This window comes from Capronia epimyces (assembly GCF_000585565.1).
Source record: "Capronia epimyces CBS 606.96 chromosome Unknown aczIQ-supercont1.2, whole genome shotgun sequence".
In the NCBI taxonomy this organism is placed as follows: Eukaryota; Fungi; Ascomycota; class Eurotiomycetes; order Chaetothyriales; family Herpotrichiellaceae; genus Capronia; species Capronia epimyces.
The window spans coordinates 2797952-2819547 of NW_006912905.1; the positions used below are offsets into that span (position 1 = coordinate 2797952).

At 53.1% G+C, this 21596-nt stretch overlaps 6 protein-coding genes across 6 annotated transcripts; 2 read left to right on the forward strand and 4 right to left on the reverse strand.

Moving 5' to 3' along the window:
• Window positions 1-831: 831 nt before the first annotated feature.
• Window positions 832-6459, reverse strand: A1O3_02816 (phospholipase D; the record flags this gene model as incomplete). Its single annotated transcript, XM_007732956.1, has 2 exons — window positions 832-901; window positions 989-6459. 2 exons carry the CDS (start codon window positions 6457-6459, stop codon window positions 832-834), a joined length of 5541 nt encoding a protein of 1846 aa, XP_007731146.1.
• Window positions 6460-7203: 744 nt separating this feature from the next.
• Window positions 7204-8917, reverse strand: A1O3_02817 (uncharacterized protein; the record flags this gene model as incomplete). The annotated part of the gene is made up of 2 exons (XM_007732957.1): window positions 7204-8729; window positions 8779-8917. 2 exons carry the CDS (start codon window positions 8915-8917, stop codon window positions 7204-7206), a joined length of 1665 nt encoding a protein of 554 aa, XP_007731147.1.
• Window positions 8918-10076: 1159 nt separating this feature from the next.
• On the forward strand, window positions 10077-11573 carry A1O3_02818 (uncharacterized protein; the record flags this gene model as incomplete). Its single annotated transcript, XM_007732958.1, has 4 exons — window positions 10077-10557; window positions 10620-11008; window positions 11067-11391; window positions 11449-11573. 4 exons carry the CDS (start codon window positions 10077-10079, stop codon window positions 11571-11573), a joined length of 1320 nt encoding a protein of 439 aa, XP_007731148.1.
• A 2632-nt stretch (window positions 11574-14205) lies between these two features.
• A1O3_02819 (uncharacterized protein) lies at window positions 14206-15832 on the forward strand (the record flags this gene model as incomplete). The annotated part of the gene is made up of 2 exons (XM_007732959.1): window positions 14206-14252; window positions 14341-15832. 2 exons carry the CDS (start codon window positions 14206-14208, stop codon window positions 15830-15832), a joined length of 1539 nt encoding a protein of 512 aa, XP_007731149.1.
• A 1315-nt stretch (window positions 15833-17147) lies between these two features.
• Window positions 17148-18506, reverse strand: A1O3_02820 (uncharacterized protein; the record flags this gene model as incomplete). Its single annotated transcript, XM_007732960.1, has 1 exon — window positions 17148-18506. The coding sequence occupies one exon, from the start codon at window positions 18504-18506 to the stop codon at window positions 17148-17150; it is 1359 nt and encodes a 452-aa protein (XP_007731150.1).
• Window positions 18507-19517: 1011 nt separating this feature from the next.
• A1O3_02821 (dihydrolipoyllysine-residue succinyltransferase, E2 component) lies at window positions 19518-21154 on the reverse strand (the record flags this gene model as incomplete). Its single annotated transcript, XM_007732961.1, has 5 exons — window positions 19518-19556; window positions 19614-19691; window positions 19750-19932; window positions 19988-20380; window positions 20435-21154. 5 exons carry the CDS (start codon window positions 21152-21154, stop codon window positions 19518-19520), a joined length of 1413 nt encoding a protein of 470 aa, XP_007731151.1.
• Between the last annotated feature and the right edge of the window lie 442 nt (window positions 21155-21596).

Sequence of the window (21596 nt, forward strand, 5' to 3'; positions counted from 1 at the left end):
TAGTAGTAGTAGTAGTAGTAGTAGTAGTAGTAGTAGTAGTAGTAGTAGTAGTAGTAGTAGTAGTAGTAGTAGTAGTAGTAGTAGTAGTAGTAGTACTCTGTATGTATGAGTAGTAGACAGAACCAGAACCAGACAAGACCTAGTTTGTTAGTCAGGTCATGTCAGATGTTCAGCCTCGCGATGACGCGAACCCAATACCTATAGGTAGATTCCTGGCGGGAGGTCTCAAGTCATCGATCAAGTCACAAGTCAGTCTGGCATATTGTAGCAGCATATAGCATATAGCACACAGCTACTAGGTATGCATAGTAGGTAGGTACTTGAATTGCCGTAATGACCCTTGAGACCTGTGACCTGATTCACGGTACTGAGTAGATACAATTCTTCATCGCTATAGGTAGGAAACCCTGACCGACTCGGAAGAAAGGGCTGGTGTGCTCCATACTCCGTACCTAACATAAGCCTGAACGAGGCTTAGACCTAGCCTTACAGTACTTATCCCTATACTCACCATGCAATAACAGACAATTGTAATTTATACTCGAACGGCCGCTCGCCAGGATGGCCTTTTATCCCCCCTCCGCCTCCATCACCAAGTCTAGTCCCTAAACCGCAGGACTTATTCTTGCTTGGCCTCCAACGACAGATTCATATCGCGCACCCCAAGATCTAAAGTGGTCTTGTGTTTGTCATGCTATGCTGTTTTGCCGCAATGCTTGCTATGCAGCTCTTCCCTCTTCGGACCCAGACATATAAGTCGGTCAGATACTACAAATCATCCATGGTCAGTCACCAGTACATCTGTCTCCGCACCTCCCCTGACAAGACTTACTAGATTTCAATCGGACTGATCTGGTCAAATGGGAATAGCCAATTACTTCCAGCCTCGACCTTCTCAAGCCTAGATGGTAGACACGGAGTGTTAGCAAGATAGGAGGAAAAAACCAAGAACCAAAAACCAAAGAACCAAAAACCAAACCGGACTCACCAATCATAAGGCCAAACCACAAGATGTCCCTGCACACAGTTCATGAGCTCTTCTGCCTCTTCAATGCTGACAATGTCGTCGCTGGCACTAAAGTCCCGTCGGCTGGACCTGGTCGTCCCCCTTCTTCGTCGGCGCACGGTGCCGCCGCCAGACGCTGCTGAGGCAGCCGCTTGTGCCGCATTCTGGTTCACTGCATCCGAGTACCCTACGAACGTCCCGGCCGCCAGTGGAGGTGTTCCGTTGGTGATAGGCTTGTCCTTCTCCACAGCCGTGGCCGTGCTCGGGGCGCTGTCAGTCAGTCCGCTACTGACGTTGTCGTCCCGGCCCTCTCCGGCCGCTTCTTCATTGACGCCCTCAGGCACCGGCAACAGCCCCGCCCTTTCTTCGGTCAAGGTTTCCTGGCGATGAAGAATCGGCGTCACTTCTCTCTCGGCCTGCGCTTCGTTCGCATCGGCAGCCCAGGCACGAAGTTGTGCTTTCTCGGCATCTCCTTTTTCTTTCTTGGTCTCCTTGCCCACGGCACTTCTGACCTTGTCCCTGATTTCACCCGTACCTTTCTCGATGTCGCTCGGAACATGACTCAAAGCTTTGATTTGCGCCCCTGGCGCGCTTGTACCTGCTCCCGGTGGGCCACTCTTCGAGGCCGACGCCGATCGAGCCGGATGAGGCACTTTATCTTCTCCTGGAGCATCATTGCCTTGAAGTTGGTCGAACCGTTGTGCATACGCCACATACTGGTGATAGTCATCCCAGTTCCGGACTTGGTTGTCGGGCATACAGCGGAAGACGGCGCGATAGATTTTCGTGTTGTTCTCCGCCACCGCATGCCAGGTATCATACAAGAAGGCATCGTGGATAGGGTCTGTCATGCAGTCCCGGTCGACCAGGGGCCGCTTAAGCTCGTTCATCAACGGATGGTGAACCCCAACCGATTCTTTGGATGTACTCTTCGCCAGAGATGGCCCACCAATGTCCGAATCATCCAGTTGTGGGAGGGCAGGCAACTGTGAGACCAGAGGCAGACCAAGTTGTTCCGTCGTCATCCGCTCCATGCTCGGCCTGGGAGGCAACGGGGGATTTGGTGCGTCCAAATTGACCACATACGACGGTAACCGCTTTCCCTCACCACGTTTCCTGGGATGTTGTAGCGGGGCGTGACCTTCGGGATCAGCATCCGAAATCAGCACCTCCTTCTTCCCCGCGAAAAGGATGCTGTCTCGGCCGTCACCCAGACCGGCGGCTTCAATATCGGCCATTTTGTCCAACCCGTGGCCCTCGACATCCTGTTTGTGCTGTGCATTTCCAGTCACTCGGGCGTCTTCGGTCAGCTTTCGAAAGCTCTTGAGGTTGGGGTTGCCTTCTTGCTCCCAGTCCACGTCGTGATTGAAGCTCTTCAAGACCTCGGCGCGGTGCAGCAGTTCTTCACGTAGTTCTCGCGCCCGGTCGTCGTGGATATTCAGCTCCTCGCCAGTTTCCAAAACAGCATCGCTGGGTCCCTCGTCTGGCGAGCTCGGTTGTGCGGATTTCCCGACCATTTCCGACCGGTGGTGTTCCGCCTCCATGGCCTGAGCATCCTCCATGATCTGATCGACATCCAGGCCCAGGTGTTCTCGCATTAGCCGCATACGAAGCGTATGGGGAAAGCGGCCAACCTGATAAGGCTGGCCGTTCATTCGTGACCAGACCATGTCTGTATCTCGAACCACGGATGCGCATTCAGAGTCACGGTTTCCCAACATTGAACGCTCGTTGATGTTGGCTGATCCAATGATGGCGACCCTGTCATCAACCACCATACACTTGGCATGGATGTATAGTTGCTCTGTCACCAGTGACTTGCGCGGGCCAATCCTGCCCCATTGACGCAAGCTGTAGAATTGGATATAGTCTTCTGGGTCAATTCCCAGCGACTTCAACCGGCCGAACATGGATGACTCTCCACGACAGATGCTGCGGTATTGATACTGCATGATCAGCCGCACACTGGTGCCCCCTTCCTGCTCCACGGTATTCTGGAAACCTGGAATCAATGGGATGAGGATGACGGCTCTCCAGGCCTCGTCATTTTTGGCGGCCCGAGTGATGCGTTCAACAAGGGCGTCGTTGATTTTGTTGTGGACGATTGCGCCTTCCGTCTCACAACTCGAGATGAAGAACTGATTCTCGATGTAGACAAAGTGCTCGGATTCCTCAATCAGCTTGACATAAGCGTTCATGATGCTGTGCTCGGTCTTATCGGGAGTGCCCATCGACCACGGCCCGGCGGAGCGAAGGATTTGGACTTCACATGTGCCGTCAAGGCCAAGAGCCTCCAGGTCAGCCGAATTGAAATCCGGTGGCGGCAACAGGAAAGGGGTTGGCCGCGTAGGCTTTCGCTGTCTTAGGATGTAATTCCATCTCTGCACAAAATGTCTCGTCAGGTCGCGAGCCGGTTGGCCGACAACCTGCATTGAAATGTCATGCCACGGCATTCGAGCAACTCGCGTCCGGTCGTACATTTCTTCGTAAGGTTTGTTGAGAGCGTAGAAATCCTGGATCCGAGGATTGGAATAATCTTTGCCGGGCCACAATTGACAGTGGTCGGCGTCTTTGGGCAAGTCGCTGGGCTCGAAACCGGTCGACTTGTCGTCAACGAGTGTATGCTGGGGAGTGTCCCATCTACCAAAGCACAAGTCTATCCCGCCCACAAAAGCCAGGGTGTGGTCCACGATGCACAATTTTTCGTGATGTGCCCAGAAGAATGTATTCTGTCGGAATTGGTTGGGCGATCTTTGGACAAAGATGTTGGGGTGCAGGTCTAACAAGGAGAACTTGGTGTACTGTGAGTCGATGGGAATGGCGGATTCAATGTTGCGGTACACGATCACGAAGATCTTGACCCCTTCCTCCGCCTTTCTCTTGAGCAGTCGATCTAGACGCCATTTCTGGCTGATAGCGGGAGGGCGTCTCATGTACAGCTCGGGGCTCAACCACCAATCGTGAATGTAGATGACATCCTTGGCTTGATTCAGTGCCCGGGAAACAACCCACATGTGATCTCGTCCATCGACAAGCCATTGAGCAAAGCAGTTGGGCCTGACCGGAGCAAAGCTGTCGAACCTGTTCTTCTTGGCCCACGGAGAGCTTTGAATCGTCAGCCGAATCGATTCTTCGAACTGGTGTAGCTGTCTCTCATTCCGGGCCAGGAGTTTGAGCCTTCTCTCCGAATTGGCCAATTTCAGACGGTGATGTTGTGGATGCTTTGCAGACTCCTTCGCAGCTTCGGCCAACTCTTTGGCGCCTCGTTGCTCTCCTTGTCGGAGCTTCGTGGACTGGATCCTAAAGTCGGAATCAAACAAAAACACGTCGTAGATGTGCATCTCTTCGGGCGAGTCGACGCAGACAACGTAACTGTGTCTGACGAGAAACCACTTTGGTGCATGCCGCCGGGCGAAATTGTGAGGGGTCAACGCTTTTCTAAAATCGAGACCTTTGGCAGATTTTATCAGGAGGAAGCCCTCCTTACCATGATAACTGCCCTCTGCAGCCAGGCGCATGCCCAAGGCCGACACTTCCAGAAATTTGCATAGTCGATTACTCTCCGGACGAAAGAGCATGAACATGATCATCTTCTGGAGGTAAGCCTCTAGCTTTTTCCGTTGCCGTTCAGCAAAGCGAATGTCTCGCCGCCCGACTCCTGCGGTCCCAGCTTCCTGGGCCCCTGCTATACTTGACTTCCGCCGACCCGGGGGAAATGAGGAACGGTGCTGGATTTTCGGCACCGCTCGTTCGGGATCTGTCACAGCGCCAGGGTCATTGTCATTGACGAGGTCGTCCTCTTCATCTTCGTCTTCGAGTCCTCGGAACGATTTCAAATACGGAAACGCACTTTTGGGGAACTTTGGCATCTGTTTGCTCGCGTCACCACGGCCCAGAAGCTTTTCCGAGCTGTAGTGTAGTTTGTACTTGAGGTGCAAGTTCGCAAAGTCTCGAAGCGATCTTTTCACAACCCAGTTCATTCGGTTGACTCCATTCCCATATTCGAGCTCGATCCGGAAGATCAAATGGCGATCTGCCTGTGTGGCGTCTGATTCTCTGTACTTGTCGACCTCGCTGTCAGTTATCTGCAACTTGAGCTGTTCCATGAGAACTGGTATTCTTCGATGGTCGTGTTCGTCCCGTTGGAACATGCTTGCAAGCATTAGCGCTGCAGGGGTAGCTGCTGCAAGTTCAGCTAACAGCTCTGCCGACTTTTCATGATCTGGCGTCCGCTCTTTCTTCTTGCTTTGACCCAGCATTCGCAAACTGTTTTTGATTTGCCTCCACTTTGCTGCACTCAACGTAGACCCACGCTCTGCCATCATTTTCCGGCGTGATGGTGTCTTTGGAGTATGGATGTCACCCGAACCTACTTCACGCGAAGAATTCGTGTTTGCAAACCCCAACAGAGTCGTTGGCCGTCTTTGCCCATCGGGCGTAGTGTCGCCGGCCTTTCTTTGTCCACCATAGCTCAGGCCGCGCAGGGGGTGACGAGGTGTCCAACCACCAGCACCCACCAATTGTTGGCGTCCTTCATCTTCGGACAATCCTTGATGAGCCATGTCTGTATCAGTGGCCCTCCGAGCTAGCAGACGAGGCCTGTCCTGCTCAGAATTTGGCAGCACGCTCGAAGAGCCATGTCGCATCGAGCTGTGGGGAGAAGAGGGTGCTGTCTCGACATTATCAAACCGGCGGGCTCTTCGCCGACGTTTACGAGGTGTAGACTGAACGGCGCCGTTTTCGGCAGCGCTTTCTTCCGCGTCCGCATCGGCTTCCACCTCACTGTCCTCTTCCAGGGTGGCAGCAAGTCCAGGCTCATTGCGACTGGACGGTACGGACAAGAAACCATCCAAATCTTTACCGTCCGTTGAGCGGGCACTCAGGGACAAATTGCTCGGAGAGCGAGCGTGACTGAACCCCTGAGACGTTGCAATAGCTCTTAACCTGGCATATAACGACTGAGGCTTGTCCTGCTCTGAGCTTTCGCCTCCTTCAACTGGCGGTGTATTCTGGCCACTTGCGTAGGGATCGATCTCTTGTGTGTCTCGTGAAAACTGCACACTCTTTCTTCCAGCTGGTTGTGCGCCGTTGCCATTCGTTGCATTGTCCGATTCCCCAAGCTCAGTGGCCCTTGGCGACTGGTCGTTCGTTCTCGTACTTGTGATCTGAGCGCCAGGTGGAACGTTTCTCTTCAGGACGCCAGCCATCTTGGACGTGGGTGAAAATGGTGCTGTCTTGTCCGACGAACTCTCCCAGGGAGTCCCGTTTGGAGGTGTCGGTCCAGCTGCCAATCCCTCGTCTGCTCTTTTATTGGTTTCCAGCGCTGGTCCAGGGCCTCCATTCACTTGGAGTCTGGGAAGACTAGTCTCGCTGTGTGCACTTCTTGAATGTCCTTCCGATTTCTCCAAATCCAACATGAGAGGGCTCTGGCTCATCTCAGCAATTTCGGCCATGATGCCAGCTTCAACGCGGAAGGGCTAGACAGCAGGAGCAGGCCTACGTTGGCTGCCGCACCCGTGCCGGCCACCCACTGCACTTAGACAGAGACAGCCATTGTCCCTGTACGTTGCGTCTCCTGTATATAAAGCCTTTCCTCTGTCTCAGGGACTGGGCAGAGAGCGAACAGATCGTGTGAACGTGGGAGTCTCGTGATGAGCGGAAAGCCGGGAAAGAGTCTCGTCGACGGGGTTGGGATTCGGGAGGACGGTATGAGGGGTCGTTCGAGGCAACGAGCAGTCGTCGGGCCAGGCGTTCCGGGCTCTGCAGTGGAAGAGAACGGTTCTGGTACAGGCGGTGGATGAATACCCTGTTAGACAGATCTCTACCAACTCCTACCTTGAGGTAGGTACCGTCTAAACAAGCCAAGGAGCCCTCCTTGCGCCCCGATCGAGGGTGGAGACCGTGACCGTGGCGGGCTCTAAGGCCAAGACGCGGACTTGACGCCCCCCACAGGCACGTCACCCGCACGGAGATTGCAGGTGATTAGGTTGCAAAGGGGAGCCTCGGGAGCCTTGGGAGCCTAGGGCCCCTTAGCCACCGCAAGGCTGCGGCATGCGTCGAATGTGGCAATGAAGAGAAACTAATTCGACTCTTTCCAGAGTATCATGAGTATTATAGACTAGTCAGTATACGTGTTGCTTTACAACCCTCCCTCAGAGTTCACAACTACCCTGAAAACTTTGCGGCCAAGGATCCGCTTAATGCGACCGGTCCCCAGAGTAATGCTGCCACCAAACTCCCATACTTGCTGCCACGACCAGATCACACATCTTCAAGCCTTCATCGTCGATGATCAGCTTGCCCAGTTTGGCACTCTGGCCTTTGAAACCGCCTCCGGCTCTCTCCCGCCCGAGAGCCAAGTTCATGCGATCTTCTTCGCCCGCCTCGGGAGGCTGAGTTGAATCCCTCTTGGAGTGTACAATCCGTGGACTGTCAGTGCTGCTTTCAAGATGGGAAACTTGCATCCGCGCTTTGTGAGTCAGTGCTTGGAAACTTCGTCTCCACTGTTCTCGGTTGGACGCATTCGCCGGACGCGATGAAGGCATGCTGGGTAACACTGCTGATGCCTCTTTCCCTTGCTTGTTGGGATCTTTGAGGCGAAGAATGGACCAAGGCAGATTGAAGCGTAATTCTGCAACGTCGGCAGCACCAGCCGACATGGATGGATTTGCAGTTGGTAATGTATGTCGACATCGTATGCTTTTGCCATCTAATCCATTACTGAAAGAGCACATGCCCTGCCATGGTGAGATGAATGAAAGGGCTTGACGCGGCTTTCTGCTGGAGGTACCATTGCTCGAAAACAGTTCAGAAGAGTTACTTCTTTTCCTGGTCGTAGGTGATCCTTCGTTGTTAGGAACAAACATATAAGCCACTCTCCTATTTAAGCCATTGGCTGAGCTGCCTTCCAATTGGGCGAACTTGACATATCCTGGAGAGGTAAGATCAACCTCGAATCCCCTTAAGGGATTTTCCTGTGCCGTCGAGTCTCGATAGGTTATGCTTCCCACATTCCACTGGCTGCCAGACGCAGGATCCCTGCGAATTAAGGTGATCCGCAAGGTGTGAGGTGACAGATGTTCGACTGTCTTGGTCGCACCATAACCAGAGAGGCTTGGGTTGGGGAAAGCTCGTTGTGGGATGTCAACTATCGAAGATGCACCATCACAGCCTGCATCACTTTTCACGTATGCGCCGGCTGGGGATGCCGGCTGAACGGGTTTCCTGGCCAGGCTGGACTTTCTCTGTTCGTCATCAAGACCGCTGAGGGGCTCACCACTTGTCCGGTCAGTCCTGACAGATGACGACTCGGCAAATGAGCGCGGCGGCATATGCCGTGGAACAACTGGCTTGCGTGGGATACCCGAGGGATTGATTGCCTCAGAAGTGTTGAGTCTTAGATGGGCTCCTCTAGCCGCATGTCGCTCGACTTGGGTCGCCGTTGGAGAGTCCGTCAATGGGGGCTGGTAGTGTGGGTAGCTCTTGGGCGGAGTGAGAGGCCGCTGAGCGGCGGGATAGTTGGCATAGGGTGCAGGAGGCAGAGGCTTCCTCTGGATGGGGATGTTCTCGTTGTTGCGACTTTCGGCTATCTTGGTGGCCTCCAGAGACATCCGCAGCTCTTCATCTTCGGGCCTTTCGACGTGAAGAAAATACAGACTTGACTGGACGGCCTCGATGCTTATGGAGGTCTTGGTAGGCGGCTTGAGCGGTGTGAGGAACACATCTACCAGACTTAACGGGTGTCCATCTCTTGCGCGAATATCTCATCTCACCTTTGCTGCCCGGCACCCGAACAATGTAGAGGACGAGGGATTCATGGATTTGATGGGTGGGATTTCGCGGGTATCGGGGAGGATTTGAGAGGAGAGTACTGAGCGAAGATATCGACCGAGCTTCAACAGGTGCACTCATGTGAAAGGTCGGGGTCCACGTTGATTCGATGAGAAAGAGCAGCGGAACGGCGATGGCCCCAGCTTTGGGGGTTCAGTGCGTAACTGCGTAGCAGAGGAGAGTCCGAATGTCAATATGCGTGGGTGCTACCACAAGAACGGCAGACTCAGCATGATGAGGTTGCCTACATCTGGAGCAACAAGAGCTCTGCGTCACCAGCACAGATGGTGTTTCCGTTACGGAGTTTGAAAGTGGTTGGGAGCAGAACGAACCAAAACTTGGAAGCCTTAGGCCTGCTGGTGCCTACATGATAGTATGCAGCGGCCTCCTAAGCCCCGATCTAGTTGGGTAGTAATTATTGAGTGCTGATGCCGAATCTGTGGCGCAGCCTTTAGTAACTAAAAATGCTGGAGTATACACCAGATAGGCGCTACGTATGTACGGAGTATATGAACCATGATAGATATATATATATTCGTATAGTAGGTGCACATGGCAGTAAGGCCTGCTTTTTGACCCTGACTATCAATCCTTCGTGGTCGAGATACGGACGGAGTATGGTACTATCCTTCCCCAATGTTCTTGGGAAGTTGACAATGCAAGTTGTGATCTATTTCGCGTGATCTTTAAAGATTCTTGCCCGTTAGCCTTGAGTATGTATTTGCCCCGTACACAACGACAGAGTCAGAGATATGACCCTCGTCTCCCCACCCTGCCACCGTCGATCATCTTTTCTCGTCCAGGAATCCACCAAACACGCCTCGAGTTCGACAAGCCACATCCCTGGGCAAGCGTCATCTGGGTCGTGCGTGACACTCTAACGTTCTCTGACTTCGTGCGAAACGGTCCAGTCAGCATGTTTCTACGTAGCAGCATCGCTCGGATATCCTGCCTACCAAGACGGGATGTTATTCAGTTGTCGGAGAAGAAAATGATCAGGATGTCGTTGCCACAGCTACTTCCCTTACACAACTTCAGCTGGCCGTAGCCACGCTGCAACCAGTCCTTCCATCACAGATTCTGTTGAACATAAATGTGAGGCGGTGAATAGAATCAACTATCACAAATCTGATCGCTCAGCTACCCTCTGTTGAGATCTTGTTGTTCTGTTGTCACACTAAACCATCGTTGTGTCTTCCACGCGCCCAGCAATCATTCCAGTCCCACCCGGCGATTCGATATGTCAGTCACCGACATCGACGAGAAGGGTAGAGAGACACAGCTGGAAGAGCCGTCATCCTCTGACGTTGTCCCCCCGTCCCAGAGAGACATCGAAACCCTGCCGGTGATCGATCATGCAGCTGAAGCCCGCCTGATTCGCAAACTCGATCTCTATATAATCCCTCCAACCATGTTTCTCTATTTGTTCTCATTTCTCGATCGTGTCAACGTGGGCAATGCAAGACTGTATGGCATGGAAGAGGATCTGGGCCTGCATGGATCGCAATACCAGACCGCGGTGAGTCTGTTATTCGTAACATACGTACTCGCAGAAACACCCAGCAACCTCCTTCTCAAAAAACTGCACCCTTCTCGGTGGATTGCATTTATCACCACTTTCTGGGGCGTGATAGCAACATTGACAGGCCTGGTGCAAAACTATGGGGGATTGATTGTTTGTCGTCTCCTTCTGGGAGCCGTTGAAGCGGGCCTCTTCCCGGGTAGGCAGATCGCTCTGGCTCAGTATCGTTGATCCCGACCCCAAGATCTGACTCTTCTCAAGGAATGACCATCTATCTCACGCTGTTTTACACCAAGAAGGAGCTTGCTCTTCGGGTAGGCTACCTCTTCGTATCTGCTGCCTTGGCTGGAAGTGTCGGCGGCCTGCTCGCCTATGGCATCGGGTTCATGGACGGCGTGGAAGGACAGAGGGGATGGCGTTGGATAATGATCATCGAAGGCCTCCCCAGCTTCGTGTTGGGAATTGCAGTCTACTTCTGGCTGGCCGACGCACCAGAGACAGCTTATTACCTTAGCCAGGAGGAGAGGAATTTGATGTTGGTCCGAAAACGTCGCCAGATAGGCCACACGTCGTCTGCGGACCTGCTACATAAGCAAGACGTGATCAAAGCCTTCATGGACTGGAAAGTGTGGATGTTTGCTGTTGGCCAGGTAAGCTGATCGTGCAACACCTGCGACACCAGCAATACCTCCTCTGACTGCGAACCAGTTTGGCGCCGATACCATGCTTTACGGGTACTCAACCTTTCTTCCTACCATTATCAAGGGCTTGGGCAAATGGTCAACAGCAGAAACACAAGCACTTACGGTTCCATGCTACGCCCTCGGTGCCATCACGTACCTTATCGTAGCCCGTTTCTCGGACAGATTCCAGCACCGGGCACTCCCAGCAGTGGCCTTTGCAGTGATCAGCATAGTTGGGTACACCATCCTCTTGACTCCCGTCAGCGTAGGTGCTCGATTTTTCGGTTGCTTCTTGGTCTCCATGGGACTCTATGTCACTGTTGGTATTCCGTTGGCGTGGCTGCCATCAAGTGAGTGACATCCTGTCTATTAAGCTTCTGTATGGGAAACGGGCTAACGTGTCAAAGACCTTCCTCGCTACGGCAAGCGCACTACGGCATCAGGAATCCAGCTAACTATCGGCAACGCCGCAGGGATTTCAGCGCCATTCATGAGTGCAAGATGCCTCTCCACTCTATGCTTCAACCACTGATGAGAGATGACAGCTCTACAAGACCAAGGACGCGCCCCGATATATCCAAGGCCATGCAGTATCTCTGTCCATGGTCGCAATGGCCGCAGCGATATATACGCTCATGTCGATGTATTTCGTTGCTCGGAACAGGAGCCGTCAGGCCGGGAAGGAGGATGAGAGTGTAGCTGGAAAGTCACAAGAAGCAATTGCGGAAATGGGCGACGAAAACCCGCAATTTGTATTTACGTACTGATGAGTGAGCCCGGCCGCTCCGGTTCAGCTGGGGCCATTGGGACGCATTCCACTGCGTGTAGGTTGTATACAGCAAAAGAAAGAAAACTTGTGCAGAATTTCCAGCGCTGAAAGGCCATTTATGCCTTGCCAGCCGCTCTGTGCTGCTGGTCAAGACTACCATTTTTAGACACCATTGGTTGCTTGAGCCATCAATAACAAAGAAGCAACAAATGCTACTGCCACAGACCTTCTTGTTCATCCTGTCCAACGCACACGCTTTCTTTCTGGCACTCTGCCCAAAGGATATGACTCACTGTCCAATGATGACCGACCGGTTCGCGCAGCTGGCCGACCTATGGCTGAGTGACGTGTCACCAGATTCCCCGAAGTGTATGGCAGTTTCTGATGTGCAATTGGTTGCTCTGTCTGAGCAACACACTGAGGGGATTTGAGTGTGTTGCACATTGAACCATCTTTTGGTTGGTGCCTGTGCTGTCCATGCAGCGTTGTAAGCCTTACAGGAATGGGGCGGAGAGACCAGGGAAGCACTCTTCGGATTTGGAAGGCTCAGCAGATGACAAAGGGGCGAAAAATGGGGGCGCTTGCCTAGTAGTATGACTACTCTGTACGAGTATTACCTGTTCAAGTGATTGCTTTCAGAGATGCCTGTCCCTACCATTCGACTCTTTGTTCTTCCATCCTATTCTCTTGTTCTCTCAGGCATGTGCACGACCGCGAGCATTTCCCAGCACGGAGCTTGGTTGACAGGTCTTGATTGGTGGAGTAGTCGGTGGGCAAGATTAGTCGATCCTTCCGGGTGAGTGATGAACGGATTGGTTGGCAAGAATGATCTCGATCCCCGGTCTAGTCGTGCTGTACGTATGTGTAGATGATCGGTGCTCGAGCAGGAAGCACAGGTGGCGAGCTCTCCTCTCTCGCTGCCGTGATTATTATTTAGGGGGGGCGGGCAGGATCCTGCGACAGATGCCCGTGATTCGCGACGCCTGCAAACGGGTCAGTTCAAGGGGCCTAAGGTGGGCTGGGATTGGGCCTGAGCGACTTTCGGGCGTCAGGACTGGACCGTTCGATTGGAGAGACCAAGACCCCTGATTTGGTCAAGGACAGATGGAGCAGGAAAGGCCAACACGAGGCATTGCGTGTCTGAGAAGGAAGCAGGATGGCCGGCTTGTGGGAACAAAGACGAGAGCATGCCCGCTTTAGCGCAGGCAAAAGTGACTCCAGAAAAGGGCCCAAACAGGGCGAGACCCCCGGTCGAGCAACATAACAACCCATAACAACCACAGCCCAACCGGGAGGAAGGACAGTGTTCGTATCTACGGAGTACGGATATTACTACTAGTAGAGTCAGGGAAGGCTCTCATAAGGAATCTCGAGGGATCGGGGAGCTCACGGACAACCGTCATCCATCATCATATTTCAACCGCGCCTGTGTCTCTCACGAAACGGGTCCATATCATCATTCATCCCCGTCATTCTGATCATCTCTTGTCGATGAAGCTGGAAGGAGTTGGTGATCGATCACGATAGTGTCACCCGATCCACCACAAAGCCTTTGTTCTCATCTCGACGCCGTCATTGACCATACTGGTACGATAAAAACATAGTCATCCCTTCTGTCGACTCCAGCTCTTTCGAGCCGTTATCAAGACCCTCTCCAGGTTACTATCCGCAGTGCAGAGTTATAGTATTGTGTCCTACCTGCTAGGTGCCTGGTACTGCGTACTGTGCCTGTCAACCAACCCCAGATTCCGACGGCTCTTGCGCCCGACGCCTCCGGTTGCATCCCCCCGGTCAGCCTTCTTCGACCAAAGCAGGAAGAGTGGAAATCCGGGTTGGGAGAATAAGCGAGCAGGGAAGCTTGAAGCACAAAGCCAACGCGAAGCCGAACGTTGAACCTGCAGGTGACGCTGCCAGTGAGGGATCGATCACGGCATCTTGGCTGCGCCCCCCTCGGCTCAGCTTGCACTCAGGCTCGAGTCTTGCAGTGCCCCCGTTGTTGGCAGCCGCCCAGTGCCAGGGGTGTCAGTTGCAGGTGCCAGTGCCCCAGAGTTCACAGTTCAGCCAGCCTACCCAGCCCGGTTTTGCCCCCCCTAACGCGCCGTTGTTGCCGAACTGCAAGGGGCCCTGGACCCCGAGCTTTCTTCATTACAGGACTCAGGACCACCACCATAACATCCCTCCCTGTCCGCTCCCCCCCGGCTCGCATCGTCAGCCCGAGACCGTCGCCGTCACCCGCTAACCAGCACGTCGCTCTCAACTAAACTCAACCCAACCCACGACGCGTTCCCACCTGGTTCCAAACATCGGCACGCTCCATAACTTTCCATATTTCTCTCCTAACAGAGGTTCACCTTCACAACAACCTGACTTCCAACTTAACCTCGACCACGCGACGATGCCATCCGTTGTCTATCCTTACACCGTCACCAATAGCTACAAAGGGTATGTGGTTCACCTCATCCTATGCATCCCGCAGCTGTCTTCTCTACACCCCTGCAACTGAATAGGCTAACCTTCTCTCCACGTTCAGAGGTCTCTTCATGCGTACCTACAGCCGCAATGTTCGACGCGCTTGGGATGGCGAAGACTATCATCCTCCAAAACGCCAGCGCCTAAACGATGCGTGGAACGCGCCATCCTCTTCCTCTGCCGCCGGCGCCAACGAGAATACTATCAATGATGTCGACCTGGAAGACAGTCTCGAGCGAGCAATTCGCGAAACCAGTGTCGCCGCCGTGTCCTCGTCGCCATCGCGCAAGAACAGTACCATTTTTTCGGCAGAATCTCAAGAGGATGATTTGGGCTCCAGCACGATCACACCTCCATCCTCCCCTCCCCCAGAATTACAACTTACTCCTCCCAACATCAAGGCCAGGAAACCTACGTTTTCGTTCCTCGACAAGGCCAAGAAGGAAAAGAAAGAGAAAAACGCGAAGAGGAAACGCGCTGGACCATCGACTGGTCCGGATAGTTTGACAAAGACGCGTAACGACTCCGAGCCTCTGTCTGAGGTTCTCAATCTGAGTGCACGAGCCCAGGCTGTGCAGCCATCGAGCAACGACGCGTCCAATGCGCAGGAGCTCGACCAAACGCCACGACAAATAACACAGGCCCCCAGGTTGACCGCGCCCAAACAAAATCTTGTCCAAACCGTTCTCGACCTTGGTCAATCTCTGGTCCCCACAACATGCCCCCAATGTCAGATGTCATACACGCCTTCACAAGCCGAAGATACGCAGTTACATGACATGTATCATAATCGCCACAGCTCCGGAATCGAAATGGGAAGACCATTCCTTAAGTCGGCAATGCGTTGGTGCTATCAGGTACCCCATATTCCCGGAAGTGTTGTCGTTGTGGATCGGAAGATTGCTCTGCCCGGGCGACGAGCGGTACAAAGGGTTCTGGAAATCGTCAACAAGGAGCTTGGAAGCGTCGACATCAAAGAGGAGGAACTGTGGAGCCAACGCGTCCTCGAGGGTGAGAAGGAGGACGATCCACACAGCCGCAAGTGCGACAGATACAAGGCTTTCTTGCACATTGTCGACGACAAGTGCGTGGGCATTTGCCTTGCCGAACGGATCACCAAGGCACACCGAGTTCTTCCAGGCGAAACCGCGACAAGTGAAACGATTCCTCTCAATGATCATCTGAGAACCGCTGGTCCTGCAACGCCTCCACCTACGGAGGGAGGCCACCAAGAGGCGACCGAACTACCGCCGAAACCACAAATCCCGACTCCGATAGCCAGCCCGACCGCGTCATTTCCGTCTTCCAGCATCACCATCTCCGAAGAGACTTACCCGGCCGTGGTCGGGGTGAGTCGGATCTGGACAAGCCGAGCATTCCGCCACAAGGGCATTGCAAACAATCTCTTGGAATGTGTGATGAGTCAATTCATCTATGGAATGGAAATTGAAACTCAGCAGGTCGCTTTTAGCCAGCCGACAGAGAGCGGGGCGGGTCTAGCGAGAGCATGGTTTGGTGAGAACGACGGCTGGGCTGTATACAGGGAAGAGTGATGTACCACTTCTGGTGTCGTGTGGGAGACATGGAAGCAGGGATGGGGCAGTGTTGTATAAAACGTGGAAGTCAAAGCAAAGTCGCTTCCAGCGGGCACGGGTTGGGATATATCGTTGCCGCCGGGTGTCTGTTGTTGGAATATGGCAGATGGAGAGGAGAGACTGGATAACGATGGGCATCACAATGCAATCACGGCTGTATATCAATTATGGACAGAACGGTTTTTCTCAACCGGCCAGCTTCCTTTGCATTTGCCAGTACTAGCATGGAAGTTGTAAATCACAGAACAGGCAACGCGAAGGGGGTCGTTTCGAAGAGGGAACGACGGGGCCGAGAAGCCCTGAATGAGAATGTGGATGATGAGGCTCAATGGTCCAAGTGTGTGTACTGTACCAGAGACATTGAGCTTGTCGTGTTTATGTCAAGACCTCTATATATACTTAGTCTATTTATGTATCGTATCATGTATCATGTACAATCTCGCGTTGATATACGCTACGCCGAGCACGAGCACGATCGATGTAGTGCATGATATATAATATATAGTTCAATTTCCATGTTGTACATTTCTAGTATTAATAAGTATAGGTTGATACCAGTACGGGACAGTGAGGCTGGTAGATTTTCCATTTCACGACTCAAGTCTACCTCGTCGCTAGGCCGTGGAAACCCATGGTGAAACACATGGACAGGATGGGATGGAGTGAGTTGGTGTTGGTGGGTGATTTCTGTATAATATCAATTAATATATTATTTGATACATGAGACCAGCCCAGCCCAGCCCAACACCCAACATCCAGTACTCCGTACGAGTACTACGGTATTTACTTATACTATGCACAGACATTACCAATATATGACCAGATGTATAACACACTGTAAGATAGGTAAATTGTATTTCAAGCTCGAGATGATACGATACAGTATTTACATGATATTCAACGCTACATAGTACTCGACTGGTAAGTAGGTGGTGGTGGTGGTGGTATATCTGCGGATCACAGTATATATATATATACTCCGTATATATATCCCCGTTGGGTTCTGGGCAATATATCCCGTCACCTAAGGCTTAAAATCGCGGCTTTCTCGACGACATTTGCAGTATATACTATACTACTTCGCTTGGCTCAGTAGGATTATATATATACGTACGTACCTACTACCTACCGATGTATACCAAGCCCAGAACTCCGTTCATACATATAGATACCCAAGGTGACTGACAGACAGACAGTGTTTTGGTATGCTATGTAGATTACCAAACCAGCACTGCCGCCCAACTGCACTGCACTGCACTGGGAGCTAGGTAAGCTAGACCTCATCCAAGAAGCGGTCCGAAACTGTCTTCGTCAAGGTAGCCGTAGCCGTAGCCGTAGCCGTACCGGTGCTCGGATCGTCAGCATCAGTATCAGTAACAGTACCAATGTCAGCATCGGCGACGTACGTCTTCCCTGCAACCGCGTAGGCGCCGGCGTCGTCGACATCGAGAGCAGGACACAGAGCCTTGGCCGCGGTGCGCCACAGGAGGAACTGCTCGGCGAACAGCGGGTGAGCGTCGGGCCGCAGTTCATGCACCGTCCGCACACGGATGGACCATGGCTTGGCCAGGGCGGTGAAATGAAGGACGTGGACGTCGCGGTGGAAGATGGCTGTCAAAGGGTCGACGAGGGCCCGGTCGTACCGCAACGGGACGGTGGAGGTCAAGCGGGAGGGCGAGGGCGAGGGCGAGGCCGGGGGTGGTGGTCTTGCCTTTGAGCCTTTGGTAAGGCTGGGGTGGGAGTTGGCGTTGGTGTTTGGATCATTGCTGGTGCTGGTGCTGGTGCTGGTTTGATCTTCGTCTCCATCATCCCTCGACTGGGACGACTTCTCCTTCTCCAGAGATGTCGGACCCTTCCCATCCAGCGGCCACTTGATTTGATCGGCGCTGAACCTCGACCAGCTAGGGATCTCGGCCACTTCCCAGTGACTGTTCAAAGTGACGTACTGGCCAGGCAACAAGGTCATCTCGTGTCGGAACTCGGCATTGAGCAAGTCCATATCATACTGCCGCGCCGCGATGCTGGCCATCGTGTCGTTCATTCTGCGCCACAGCGGCTCCGAGGGCGAGACGACAATCATAGCCGACGTGGCCCCCGGCTCGCCGGGAAGCCAGTATGCGTGTGGCGCGGCAAGCTCGACATGCGGCGGAATCTGCGTGAAGAGCTCGTCTAGTGATCGCAGAACTAGCTGGTCCGAGTCTAAGACGATGATTCTCTTCAGCTGCGGAGCCCATCGATGAAGCTTGAAGCTGACCAGCTTGAGCAGCACGTCCCGGTAGTATGGCGCACTCTCTGTGGCCAAGGGCGGAGGTTCCTGTTCAATCACCGTCACGTTGTAATGCTCCTGGAACTGTCGCCTGTACTTCGCCGACACCCTGGACGAGACGAGCAGATAGATCGGGTGCTGGGTCTGAAAGAGGTGGCGTAGTCGGTGCATATTCACCAGCGCCGAACACGCGTACAGGTTGCTTGTGGCGTAGAATACGTATGCGTATGCGTATGCGAGTTCGTCGCCGCCATACCGAGGACCCTTGGAGTCATCACGATGGGCTCGCAACCACCCGACCGTGTTGATCAGCAGGAAGAGCGACAACCCGGACAACAGGACGGTAGTGCGCACCCTGTACCGCATTGTTCTCATGAAGCGTATTCGCCGGCCTGGTATGAGCGACTGCCCCTTTTAAGGGTGACCGGCCCCTTGACCAGCAATAGACTTGTGGACACATTCCAGTCTGGGTCGAGGTCGGTCGGGTGTGCGGTGAATCTGATGCACAGGATAGATCCCTTGCGTGACCCCAAATGAACAAACCTGTATCCATACACGAATCGGCAGCATACCTTTAGGTTGTGGCATGTTTCCTGTCCCTTGCGGCCCCTGACAAGACAAAACAAGCAATGCACGTGTAGGAGTGAAGAAGTGAATGACGGCCTTGGCTGCTTTGGGTCGAATTTCTTCCTCCCGGAATGGCCACCCACAAAGCGAGAGTGGTGACAGAGATCCATTCAACTCAGAACCTGCCTTCGCCTTCGGGGTTCAACGCCAGAATGGACACTGGAAAAGCGGCTCTTTGAAATCCTCCTGTACGTAGCTTTGTCGGAGGAAAAGGGATCATCAAACCGTCCCGGTGACTTGACCAAGGCCAGGCCACCTGCTTCTGTCCTACTCTAGAAAAGTAACACATATAACATATACAAAGAGAAGCAGTTTGTCAAGTCGTCAGCAAGCGCGTACCTGGGCTATTGGCAAAGATTGACCTCTCAATCTGCAACAAGCCTGTTGTAGCTGCTTTGCCAGAGAGCAGCACAGATCTGGTAAAATGGGGTGGTGTGTCAGTACTCCAAGCTCTCAAGGCACCGGGTTCCGCCTCAAACCCTTCTCGAGATTGATGAATCTGTACGTGCGGCGAAAACGTACTGTAAACGCGCAAGGCAGCGAGCAGGAAAAGGAGGCAAAGCACAGGAAGTGAACAAATCAATGATCTCTGTTGCCCCTAGGTTTGCTGGGCACGAGGATAATGAAGCATCGGATGCTCTCGTCCGGTGTCAGATGCATCGAAAATTAGAGAATGCTGGATTCCGAATTTTGTACAATCAACCATGCTTGCCATTTTCCCACGACAAAAGGTTCCGGCCGCAAAAGAAATCAGGCCAGCAGCATCTTTCTGGGGTCTTCTATGTACTCCTATCATATCCGTTAGAGCAGTTACATACCGGAGTGGATATCGATTCTCCAGCTTACCTTGATTTTCACCAGGAAGGTGACGGCTTCTTTACCATCCAACAATCGATGGTCGTACGTTAGTGCAAGGTACATCATCTGCGAGGTGTCAGTCTCCAGACCGGTGATATGATAATGATGCAAGCGTTCGACGTACGGGTCTGATTTCAATCTTGCCATTGACCACCACCGCCCTTTCGTTGATCGCGTGAAGACCAAGGACAGCAGTTTGAGGTAGATTGATGATTGGGGTGCCCATCATGGAACCGAAAACACCGCCGTTGCTGATAGTGAAAGTTCCTCCAGCCATGTCTTCAATGGTAAGTTTTCCATCTCGTGCCTGGTTTGTGAGTTAGCTGAATGATTGAGGGTGCTCTGTCCCGGAATGATGATACCTTCTTGCCTAGGTCCGCAATAGTCTTCTCGATGCCGACCATGTCCAGACTCTCCGCATTTCGGACCACTGGTGTGACCAGGCCCTTGGGTGTAGCAACTGCGACACTGATGTCTACGTAGTCTCGGTACACAATGGTGTCGCCACCTCCTGGACCCTCAATAGATGCATTGACAGCGGGGATATCCTTCATTGCAAGTACCGCGGCCTTTGAGAATGCACTCATAAAGCCAAGCTTGACTCCGGTTTTCTTCAAGACCTCTTCTTTGTATTTCTTGCGGAATTCCATGATGTTGGACATGTCAACCTCATTGAACGTCGTCAATGACGCGGCAGTGTTCTGTGACTGCTTGAGACGCTCGGCGATTCTCAGACGCATACGATTCATTTTCACCTGTCTCAATTAGCCGCCCTGTACATCATGATGGAGGCCGTGATAGTCCCTTACCCTGTTCTCATTCCTGCTACCTGGGCCGAAAGGCGACGAAATTCCCTCCGGCTCCTCAGATGCAGGCTTCTTCTCTGCCTTGGGTGGCGCAGGCTTCTTCTCTTCCTTTGGCGGAGCGGGCGTTTCCTCCTTCTTCGGAGGAGGCGAAGGCGGCTCTTCCTTCGCTGATTCCTCCTTCTTTGGCTCTGGATCTGAGCTAGTGGGTTGCTTTTCCGAAGCAGGCTCTTTGGGCTCTTCCGTTGCTTCCTTGGCACCACCACCGCTGCCCTCGCCAGGCTCGATCTTTGCGATCTCTTGTCCGACGGTAACAGTGTCGCCCTCGCTGACCAGGAGCTCCTTTATCGTACCAGCCTCAGGAGCGTTGACCGCCACATCAATCTTGTCTGTTTCGATTGAGGCAATCTCTTCATCTTGCTCGACGTAATCCCCGACCTGTTTCGTGAATGTACTTAAAGTCCCTTCCGAAATTGACTCGGCCATTTGGGGGACTTTGACGGTCACTTCTGCATACTGAACAGGAGACGTGCTGAATTGCTGGTATCGAGAGAAGGAGGCGTACGCAGGCAAGGCCGGGGAGCGGGAGCTCAGCCGGCTGGCTGGGTAGGGCGCAGAGCCGGTTCTCAGAGCACTAAACGTGCGAACACGAAGAGATGGGCTGCACCTGGGAACAGCAAGGGCAGAGCCCAAAGCTGGTGTCCGTCGAAGTCGCAGCGAGGCCATGATGCTCGAATTGTCCCGTCGGCCGTTCTACAACGAAAGATGGTCGATGCTCCACGGAGCGAAGAGCTTATTGAAGCGGCATATGAGGCGGAAACTCCGCCAACTCAAGGAACAAGGAATGAAGGTATTTGAGAAAGAGCAAGCAACGGATGCTGAAAAGTTGTATCCAAGGATTTTGTCGGGGACGGGGGAGCTTTGGAGATAGCCCGAGAGCTTTGGCTAACGGGGCTGGGCATACGACAGAACGTCAAGCACTGAAAGTCGCGCATTGTAGCGGGCGGAGTGTATGGGCTACTCCGTACTACTCCGTTGTACTGTAGTGCTCCGTAGAGCTTCCCTGCCAAGCCCAAGCAACTAGTAACTGCATTGCACTTCCAATCGACATCCTCGAATTACAGATTCAAGACACTTGCTCTCAACCGGGCCACAACTGACTTCCAAG